Source organism: Elaeis guineensis, chromosome 14, assembly GCF_000442705.2.
Source record: "Elaeis guineensis isolate ETL-2024a chromosome 14, EG11, whole genome shotgun sequence".
Taxonomy (NCBI): Eukaryota; Viridiplantae; Streptophyta; class Magnoliopsida; order Arecales; family Arecaceae; genus Elaeis; species Elaeis guineensis.
Genome location: NC_026006.2, coordinates 59,840,452 through 59,851,390, shown reverse-complemented (window position 1 = coordinate 59,851,390; position 10,939 = coordinate 59,840,452). Strand labels below are relative to the sequence as shown.

At 38.6% G+C, this 10,939-nt stretch overlaps 1 protein-coding gene across 1 annotated transcript; it reads left to right on the top strand.

Moving 5' to 3' along the window:
* The first annotated feature begins 614 nt into the window (after positions 1–614).
* LOC105057538 (bifunctional levopimaradiene synthase, chloroplastic-like) lies at positions 615–5,003 on the top strand. The gene is made up of 4 exons (XM_073248296.1): positions 615–793; positions 1,350–1,568; positions 2,500–2,635; positions 4,244–5,003. Exons 1-4 carry the CDS (start codon positions 615–617, stop codon positions 4,787–4,789), a joined length of 1,080 nt encoding a protein of 359 aa, XP_073104397.1. The 3' UTR covers positions 4,790–5,003.
* Positions 5,004–10,939: the final 5,936 nt, after the last annotated feature.

Below are 10,939 nucleotides of genomic sequence, written 5' to 3'. Positions count from 1 at the left end.
TCCTGCTCTCTTCATCCGATGCTCTTCACATGACACTATCTTACTTCTTCTCTATGTTGATGATATGATTATCACTACTGATGATGTCGATGGCATTTCTAATCTCAAAGGGCATCTCCGATGTCACTTTGAGATGAAGGATTTAGGCCACTTATACTACTTCCTTGACCTTAGGATACTTCTGACTCTATTGATTATTCTCTCTCTCAAACCAAGTATATCTCTGATCTTCTCACTCGTGCCAGCGTCACCAACATCAAGGCTATCTCCACTCCATTGGAACCACATAGTCCTCTCAACTCCACTGATGGGATGCCTCTTTTTGATCCTACTCGATATCGCCAGCTGATTGGAGGACTGGTATATTTGACATCACTTGTCCTGACATTGCATATGCAGTTCACTCAATTACTCAGTTCCTTGCTGCCCCTTATACTCCTCATGATGTACGAGGCACCCTACATTATGGCCTTCATTACTCTACCCAATCTCCACCTGTGCTTGTTGCCTACTCTGATGCTGATCGTGTTGGTGATCCTATTGACTGAAGATCAGTCACTAGTTTCTGCTTCTTCTTAGGCACCTCTCTTATCTCCTAGCGGAGTAAGAAACCGATGAAGTTTGCCCATTCCAATGCCAAGACAGAATATCGAGCCCTTGCTGATACAGGGGGGGAGTTGATTTGGCTTCAATGGCTTCTCACTGATATGGGTTTGGTTCATGATGGCCCCACTATTCTTCATTGTGACAAGCACAGTGCTATTGAGATTGCCCACAATGATGTCTACTATAAGTGTACCAAACATATTGAGACCGACTGTCACTGCATTCATGGTGAAGTTATGCATCGTATGGTTCATCTCTAGCATATTTCCTCTGGGGATCAAACAACAATATCTTCACCAAATCTCATCCTCCGGATCGGTTTCGAGAGTTATATGTCCAACTCAAATTGTCATCTTTTGTGACTACTTAAGTTTGTGGAGGAGTGTTCGTATATATTATGTGAATATATATGTATATATATATCAATATCTACTTTTATATCATTTTGGATCAATCTAGGATATGATGAGGATTTGATTTGATTTGATTTAATGAGAATCTCCTTCCTTATATAGTCTTCTCCTATGCCCATATATAGGCCTTGTTTTCGCTTGAATGAGAAAGATAATAACATATAGTTATTCTGTTCTCTCTTTCACTCTCGTTTTCTCTCACTCTTTGTTATAATTATGACAAAAATCATGACCTAGTCATTTTATCCATACAAAATCATTACTTATTTTTATCTTTGCCTTGTAGCTCTTTGCCTTGGATATTTCAATATTCTTCTTTAGTTTTTTCAGATGGTGGCAGTGTTGTGAGTTCGATGAAGTAAAATGTGCTCGTAAAAGACTTGTACAAGCTTACTTTATAGTAGCACCAACTATCTATGAACCTCAATTTTCATCTTTTCGCCTGGCCTACGCCAAGGGGGTAGTCTTCACCACCATTCTTGATGATTTCTTTGATGACAAAAGTTGTGACCTTCAAGAACTTCAGCGCTTCTATGAGGCTTTCAGAAGGTAAGGATATTTGTTATGTTTAACCTACACTGTGCCAACCAACCCCTTCCTCACTCTTTCACCCTCTCTCTCTCTCTCTCTCTATCTCTCTCTCTCTCACACACACACACACACACAGAGTTGGAGAATCAAGCACCATTTTAATAAAATGATTGGAAACACCAACTCAAGATTGGAACCTAAAACCTTCTCGATTTGGAGGAGGCCTTTAACCAGCTATACCATGCTGAATGCTTCATGTTTAAAAAAACTGGTCTTTGGATTGTTTTGTTTTCCAATTATTAGGAGAATGTCGCTCACACATTGTTGCTTTCAGAGAAGTTGTTCAATGCATCAAGATATTTTCTTGTTAACAAGTATCTCATGCAAATTGTCTACTTGGCCACTATTATAAAGCAAAGACTTTGGTCGGGTGACCGGCTTCAGAAGTTTGTCTCCACTCAAACTTTTGATTACTACCGATAACTTCCATTGTTGCATATTTATTCATGATTATTAGCTCCACAGATTTCTAAATGTTTTTCTTTTAAATAGTGAATTAACATGCATCACTTTATTTCCACCTCCAGCATAACTATTCTCATGGCATTTTAAAATCCATACTAAGTTATCAGATGTTCCTCCTTGTCGAATTGTTTTCTGGCGGTTACCTTGCAGCCTAGTCTAGTTCTAGCCTTGACCCATGTTTGGGCTACCATCAGTGTGGAGACTAGCTTAGTATAATTTCTTATCTTTTCTTCTTTCATTTTTTGGAAAAATGTGATCAATACCATGGACTGATGTTAATTTACCCATTTCTAGCATCTAGAGAAACACCTCCCAACAAGTTGGAACATACCTGAAAGGAGGATGCAATCATTAGGCTATACCGCTTTAGAATATTTGTTCTGCCTTAATAACCTTTTCTATAATTCTTTCTTTTCCGTGCCAGGTGGGACTCATCTATCCTTGATGATCTTCCCCATCAAAAGCTACTATTCAAAAGCATTGATGATACCTATCTACAGATCGCAGCAGAAGCCAACAAAGTTCAGGGTCGCAACGTCCTTCCCTTATTCAAGCATTTGGTAACTATGAATCTTCTCAATTACTCAATTTACACACTAAAAGCTAAGTTCTAATAGGAGGCCAACAACCCAAACATTAGACATTTACACCAAATGGCATTTAGCCCGGGCCCATCAAAGCCTTTGACCACACCTCCTCCTCCTTTTGCCTTTCTAGAGAAGTCATTCCACCAACTTAATACTGAAAGTGGAAAAACAAAAACCAAAAAAAGAGAGAGACAGAGATCTCCTATTGATTGGGCAAGAAAATGTAATTACATTCGAAATATGCAAGTGAGTATACAATATAAACATATGTGAAATGGAATACCATAGCACCAAAAATTCCTTAGCAGAATAGCAACACATCATTTCGCAATGCTCATGCTTAAAATTCAAAGCACCAAGAAATCGTGCATGAAAGTTGCTAAATCTCGGAAAAACTAAGACGATCACAAAATCTAGACCCTATAATATCAATATTAGGCATACGACCTAATAGAGGAGTTGAAACCTTAGCCTAACCATAACCTCTAATCACAAAGCATCAGTATAATGACGCTAGATTATCAATCAATATTATGTTGAGAAAAATGCATTTGAAGCCGCCATTTGGATTTAAGGTGCTCGGCCAGATGGTATACACACAAACAGAAAATTACAGCAACAACCAAAACCCCACACTGTAAGAATTGTATAAAATCTTTGGAGAAATAATATAATCGTAGTCCCAAAATATAGCTCGTAAAGATCAAATGCTAGCAATCCGACAAGGTACAATGACTTCGAGATTTGGCATACCTGGGAGGAGTAGCTCCTCACGAATCTCTAGCAGTAAGAGCATGGGTGGGGTACTAAACTACTTATAGAGATGAAAATGGGTTAATTGCCTGAAGGTAACATTTTTAAATGGCTTAGTCTGGGTCTTCGGGCCGACCCTATAAGAAGTCCTCAGCTTGTGCCCGGCTTATTAGAATGTCCCCGTCTAACCTTGTCACACATCTTTTTCCCGTAAAAACAAATTAATTTAGTACCCTGAAGGTTTGGTCTCTCTATTATCATCATTCATGTATGATGCAGTGAGAAGGTATCATACATCACACTATCCCAAGTATCATCCCAACTATGAGCATCACATAATATATGGATGGCTTGATCGAGTTCAATAATTTATGAATTTGCAGATGTAGGATCTGAACTGAGACAAGATATCGTATTTGTTCTACTGCATGTCAACTCAACTGAATCTTAATCCAAACTAGTTGGGTTTGGTTTCCTGAATCACTTCTCATCTATTCTGCTCTTTAAAGAAAAAGGGAATCATCCTTAAAAGTCTTTTAACATAATGTCGTACCTGCCCATAAATTGCTGGACTTTCTAGTGCTCTAACAGTGTGAGCCCACAAACACAGGTCTGGCCAATCGATCAACTTAATAGCATTGAAATAAGTTATAGCTCGGCATGCAGGTGCACATATCTTATATTTGAACTTCCATATTTAATAATTAGAATATCTCTCACATTATATCTTCGAAATAATTAGTATCCCGACCTTTAATTAAGCTGTCTCATAAGCATAACTTTAGGCTTATATGCTATTAATTCATCGCATGCATGAATTCATTTCAGTGGTTGGAGTTTGCGGCTAGCTTTTTGAAGGAAGCAGAATGGATGCGTAGCGAACACGTTCCGACCTATGAAGAATACATGCAATTCGCCACTATCTCTGTTGCAGCGAAAGTAATAACATGGACAGGTGCATTCTTGCTGGGAGAGAAGATGACAGATGAGATGCTGGGCCATATTGGTCCTGACTCGCGCTTCATGTACCTCGTTTGTGTCGTAGGCCGGCTTTCCAATGATGTTGCGTCCTTTTCAAGGGAGCTCAAGGAGGGAAAGTTGGCCACGGGGATTGGCTGCTACATGAGGGACCACCCAGATTGCACCCAGGAGGAAGCTTTCGTAGCTGTCGCCAATTTGATCGAGTTGGCCTGTCAGGAATTAGAGTGGGAGCTCTATCGATCGAGAGCGGTAGCGCCGGAGTTCTGCAGCCGTGCGGTCCTGGGTAATGCTCGGAGTGCCCGCCTTCTTTATAAAAGGATGGATGGCCTTACCAATTCTGATGAAGAATTCATGAAGCTCTTCCAAGATTTTATGTTTGATCCACTTGAATGAAGGCTTCTTGAGCATTTACCAAAAAAAAAAAAAAAAAAAGGCTTCTTGAGCCAGCAGTGAAGCACACGAGTCATCTATCTAGGTTTCCCTCTGGGACTCTCGACCTGTATATGGATTCATGGGCTGTAAAACTTTTTCTCCCTCACATAATCTGAACCCTGTCAGCAAATTATTTCGTGGCTAATAAGAAGAAACCACACCGTCCTTCTGATCATATTTACCCCGTGGGAAGGAGCAAATGCGTGGACATTATTTAGGATGCATGGTTTTGATATATTATACTACTTATTAATAAATATACTGCAAATTTTGGAAGGTTTTATCCGCTGTTCTTATCCAGATAATCTAGTATCTTGATGCTCTTCCGTAGAGCAGTGATAGCTGACCAAGGAGTATTTATTGAAAACTAGCGGGCATGTGCATTGCACAAGCAGCACCAACATTTTCATCTTGGTTGAGATCTCGATTTGTATTAATATCAACTAACTTCCGGCATGATACATAAATTTCAAAAGCATGCATTTTTTGTATAAAACATTTCAAGATATTAATTTCGAACAATAATTTTTAACGCAAGATAATAAAAAGAAACAAATTCAGTGGAGATCCATCTAATAGAATAATAAGTTGAATAAAAAGAAACAAAGTTGATTAGAATACTTCTCACTTTATATCTCTGAAATAAATAGTATCCTGACCTTTAAGCTCTCTCATAAGTATCACTTTAGGCTTATATGCTATTTATCGTATGCATGCATGCATTCATTTCAGTGGGTGGAGTTTGCAGCTAGCTTTTCAAAGGAAGCAGAATGGATGCATGGCGAACACATTCCGACCTATGAAGAATACATGAAATGCGCCACTGTCTCTATTTCAGCGAAACTACTAACATGGACATGTGCATTCTTGCTGGGAGAGAAGATCACAGATGAGATGCTGGGCCATCTTGGTCCCGACTCACGCTTCATGTACCTCGTTTGTGTCGTACTCCGGCTTTCCAATGATCTTGCCTCCTTTTCAAGGGAGCTCAAGGAGGGAAAGTTGGCCACGGGAGTCGGCTGCCACATGAGGGACCACCCAGATTGCACCCAGGAGGAAGCCATCGTAGCTGTCGCCAATTTGATTGAGTTGGCCTGTCAGGAACTGGAATGGGAACTCTACCGATCAAGAGCAGTAACACCGGAAGTGTACAGTCGTGCAGTCCTGAATACTGCTCGGAATGCCCGTCTTCTTTACAAAAGGATGTTGCTCCTTGGGAAGGATTAAATGCATAGCCGTACCTTATGAATGGTTTTGCTTCCTCTGTAACCTAAATGACAAAGTTGTTCGCAACCAAATGACAAAGTTAGTACAAGGACCTTAACTTTATTGAATATAAGTTGTTGTATGTCATAATAGTTGGTCATCTCTGTGATAAGAAAATATAGAGATATTGATATGACATACAAATGAAATATAGAAATATGCTGAATATGACTCAATACAATAAGCATTTTATGATATATACTCTATTGTCAAAGAATAAGTTTATGGAATACATTGATACATTTGTCCCTCTAACCTGAGATCATCACCATAAAGACTTGCAGGTATGTAATTTCCTGTGCTTAGGTGCTGGACTACCTGAATTTCTAATTCAGAATCAAAAAGATGCTGGGTACAAGCAAGTACTCCTGAAGTCAATATGTGAGTCAAGATGGGATTGACCACTCCGGGTATTAGGAAAGTGGTATTTTTTCTTATTCCAATTTAAGAAGTCTTTGGCCAAAGTAGTCTTTGTAAAGAGTCAAAGGCTTATCATGAGGTGTCATGACAAGGATTGGAATCTAACATGGGATAACTAATTAGAGGTTTGACAGTTCACCATGCCTCTAGAGTTATCCTAGAATACTAAAGGTCAAAGGAATAATATCCATGCATCCAGGTTCTTTGAATGATGCCTTTGCATACATTCAACCTATCCAGATGTCGGAAACAGATGCTAGTCTATAACTTCGATTAGTGCACATCGAGAGTCCTACACTACCGGCTTAGGTTCAAATCTATAGAGTCGCACTCAAAATCTGGAGATTGTTGGAGGATTGACCTTAGAGATGAAGATAATATGGTTATTTAATTGTGAATTAAATAAATAGATCATATAGAATTAATTTTGACTATATCTAGTTAGCACTGGGTATTAGTGGCAGAATTAGTTCCGGGCTAAAAGCTGGATTAAGTTGTAATCCGATTTGGATTTAAGTGTAGGTTTAGTAAAACTTATACATTAAGCCCAAAAGATACTTTGGGCTCATTGTTAGGATAAGGGTTTTGAGAAAGCCCATATCTTAAATAACCACAAAGACTATTTTGGAAAGGGTTTTGGGCTTCCTACATGCCTGAGAGAAAGGCTTCGGGCATCCAGGTCCAAGGCTTGGCTGTGAGAGAGAATGACTTGGTTTTGGAAAACCAAGTCAAACATCAGTTATCTCACGTTCATAGAAATGTGGGATAATGCTGCTATGTTTTTTAAATAAGTTAGGTAATTTAGAATTATCTTTAAAGGTAATTTTTGTTTAGATATATATGATATCTTCAAAAACTGTTTGACTATTTAACGTTTTGTTTTTTAAAACTGAATACTGGATATCCTGGGAGTCGGTTTTCTTCATAAACAAGTTACGTTAAAACCTCTTCTAATCAAAACCTTAAGCATACACGTTCTCTCTCTCAAAAAGAGACTACAGCAGCCTCCTTTTCCCTTCTCCTGTAAGCGTTTGACGTAAGAAAGAAAACAAAACAAATGGAGTTGTCCTTCTTCTTCACGTCAATCAATATGAAAATGGAGTTCCTCACTGGTTGCTAGAGCCCAAATACAAACAAACCAAAATAAGCCTCCTCCTTTCATTCCCTTGGACGAGCGAGTGAAGTAGGAGTGGGCACCATCGCGGTGATACCCTGGTTGGAATGGGCCTTGGCATACGTTCCTCGCATCCGAGGTTCTAGGCCACGCCCAATCAATTAAATGACGGGGATTTATCCCTCGAGGCCTGGATAGATGTACTCGAATGCAACATCTGGTTCTTTGTGTGCCGCGGTGGAGCTGGGGGTGACGTACTCATCTGACTTGGAGTCTCCCATCAGGTGTGGTGGGAAAAATATTGCACTTATTGCTCCCCGTATTGAACATTCACTCAGCAAAGTGGAAGATCTCATGATCACGCCCAGAGGAGGTTGCTACGCCGGTTGCCCCTCTCATTCCATTTTTTATATCAAAAAAAAAAAAAAAGTAGGAGCGGGCTAAAGCCTTCGCTGTAGGCACAACAAGAAATCAGGATTCAAAAACAATTTTGATTCATTTTCAGATTTTAAAGGTTAGATCATTATACTACCTCTTTTGTTTCTGTTTTCTAGCAATATTGATACATTGGAATTTTCGGAAACATCAAGCAATGGTGTATTGAGTGTCAACCTAACCAGGAGAATCCTTCAATTGATATCGTAGTGAGGTTGCTAGTTATTATGCTTATTTTATACGATTTGATTCATGCTTTATATGGGCTTTGTATTGATTTATTATGATAAACAAAATACATAAAAAGTGTTGTTGGCATGTGTTGATTGTGCTTTTCAAAAAATAAAATGAAATAGGGGATTGGCAGGCCATGGCCGTTGGCTATCGCACAGCTTGCGCACAGGATGGTCCCATGGGCTCGCCAGCGAGGGGCCAACAGGTGCCCGTATGCCTCGCATGAGACTGTCCCGTACGATGGCTAGCAGGCGCTAGGCCAACCAGCCAAGGTGCCCGCAGGCCTCGCAGAAGACTGTCCCGTGTGATGGCCTGCGCTAGCGCCAGGCAATTGGCCAGCAGCATGCATGGCCTCGCATGGGACTATCCCATGCGATGGCCGCGGCAGTGCATGGCAATGGGTTGCCGTGTACAGTGCAATGCAATTCAAAAAAAAAAAAAAAAATTGTTTTCCAAGATTGGTTGTCCATTGTGAGTTGACAAATTTGCTTCTAAAATGACTTAAAAAAGTTGAGCGGGAGGATTTTGGAAATTCTCCAGGAAACACAATTGAACATGTTTTGAACATGATTGCCAAAAACAAAATTCAATCAATCAATCCAATACTTGTGTTTGTTCTGATTGTTTACTTATAAATGAAGTGGTTATGGGCCTTAATGAGATTGGTTTGATTTATTATTGCAATGCGTAATTCTTTGTACACTGGGGGCGGTGTAACAAATCCGACGTGGAGCACACCGCATATTGCAATTGGGGTGTGTGGCATCTACGTGGAAGATGGAACGGGGCCTTATTCCACATAAAAAAAATAGAGACGTGCCTGTCTCCGATCATGATGTTCATTTAATGCCCGTCACAGTCCGCTTTTTCAAATTTTTATGGATGAAAATTCCCTTTCCCTCCATGGGAGGGGTTTTTTTGGCTTCTCATTCTCTCTCATGGTGCCATTTCAAATGCTGCCCCTCTATCTCCACCCTCGAAGATGCTCTCCTTCCTCTCTGAGCTCCGAGGCATCTCAAGTCACGATACTGCTCCGACTATTTCATGTTATAGAAGGTTTTGAACAGCATCTTTTTTTCTTAAATTGCTTGATAGCAACATGTCGAACCAGTCATGAAGTAAAAACCCATGGCCTCCTCTTCTTTTTTAAGTAGTTTATTTATGTGGCCCTCTCTTTTTTCAAATATGACATCACACCTTCGATTATTAGCTCCCACAAATCGAGTAGATACCCTAGAGCTAAAGATAGTCGTACAGCCGATTGTGGTATCCTGTGAGCCGATTATCACTTTTCGTGATCCTTCTATGACATCCTAGAGCCCATATATGACATCCGACCATACTTTTTTTTAATAGGAGAATGAGATCCTGTGCTCCTTTCATGACATCTTGGGTGTGGATTATGACTTATTATTGTTGCAGGAGTTTCGTCAATATTTCATGACTTTCGACACTGTTTCATAATTTTTAGTACTGTTTCATGACTCCCAATATTGTTTCATGATTTTTTGCACTATTTTATGACTCTCGGCATTATTTTATGATGGTACTATTTTATGACTTCTGCCAATATTTCATGACATTATGCACTTTTTCATATTTAATTCATCATTTCATGAACTCCGTCCATATTTTATGACTTTCAATACTATTTTATGACTTCCAAAAATATTTCATGACATCCTACACTATTTTATGACTTTCTTATTATTTCATGACTTTCGACATTCTTTGATGATTTTTTGTTCTATTTTATGATTTTCTCCACTATTTTATGATATCCAATAATGTTTCATGACTCTCTACATTATTTTATGACTTTCGATATTATTTCATAATCTTTTATTCTATTTTATGACTTTCTCTACTGTTTCATGATATCTGATATTGTTTCATGACTCTCTGCACTATTTTATGACTTCCATCATTGTTCATGATATCCTGCACCATTTCATAACTTCTAACACTGTTTTATGACTTTCTCAACTATTTCATAACTTCGGACACTGTTTCATCACTTTCTGTACTATTTTATGATTTTCTGCACTATTTTTTAACTTCCAGCAATATTTTATTAGTGCCACTAATATTTTATGACGTCATATTCTATTTTATGACTTCTTCCACTATTTTATGAAATTCGACATTGTTTTAATGACTCCTTGCATAATTTTATGACATCCACTACTATTTATCAATTCTTCTACTGTTTCTTAACATCCGATACTATTTTATGACATCATGATCGTTTTATGATTTTCTCCACTGTTTTATGACTTCTTCAACTATTTTATGATATTGTGCACTGTTTTATAACTTCTTGCACTGTTTTATTACTTCTGGTACTGTTTCATCACTTTCGTCAATGCTTATGATTTCTGACACTCTTTCATGATATCCGATATTGTTTCATATCTTCCGATATTGTTTCATGACTTTCGATGCTGTTTCATGACTTTCGGTAATATTTTATGATATCCTATATTGTTTTATGACTTCCGACATTATTTTATGACTTCATGTTCTATTTTATGACTCCTTCCACTATTTTATGATTTTCTACATTTCTTTATGACTTTCAGCAATATTTTCTGACACCTAACAATGTTTTATGACACTCTGTACACCAAATTGTTCCCCAA

What these genes read in the sequence shown, in the direction of transcription:
- LOC105057538 (XM_073248296.1), top strand. Translation starts at nt 615, where the DNA reads ATGAAGTTTGCCCATTCCAATGCCAAGACAGAATATCGAGCCCTTGCT. An exon ending in CACAATGATGTCTACTATAA is followed by an intron (nt 794 to 1,349) that starts GTGTACCAAACA and finishes TAGTTTTTTCAG; the next exon opens with ATGGTGGCAGTGTTGTGAGT. An exon ending in TTCTATGAGGCTTTCAGAAG is followed by an intron (nt 1,569 to 2,499) that starts GTAAGGATATTT and finishes TTTCCGTGCCAG; the next exon opens with GTGGGACTCATCTATCCTTG.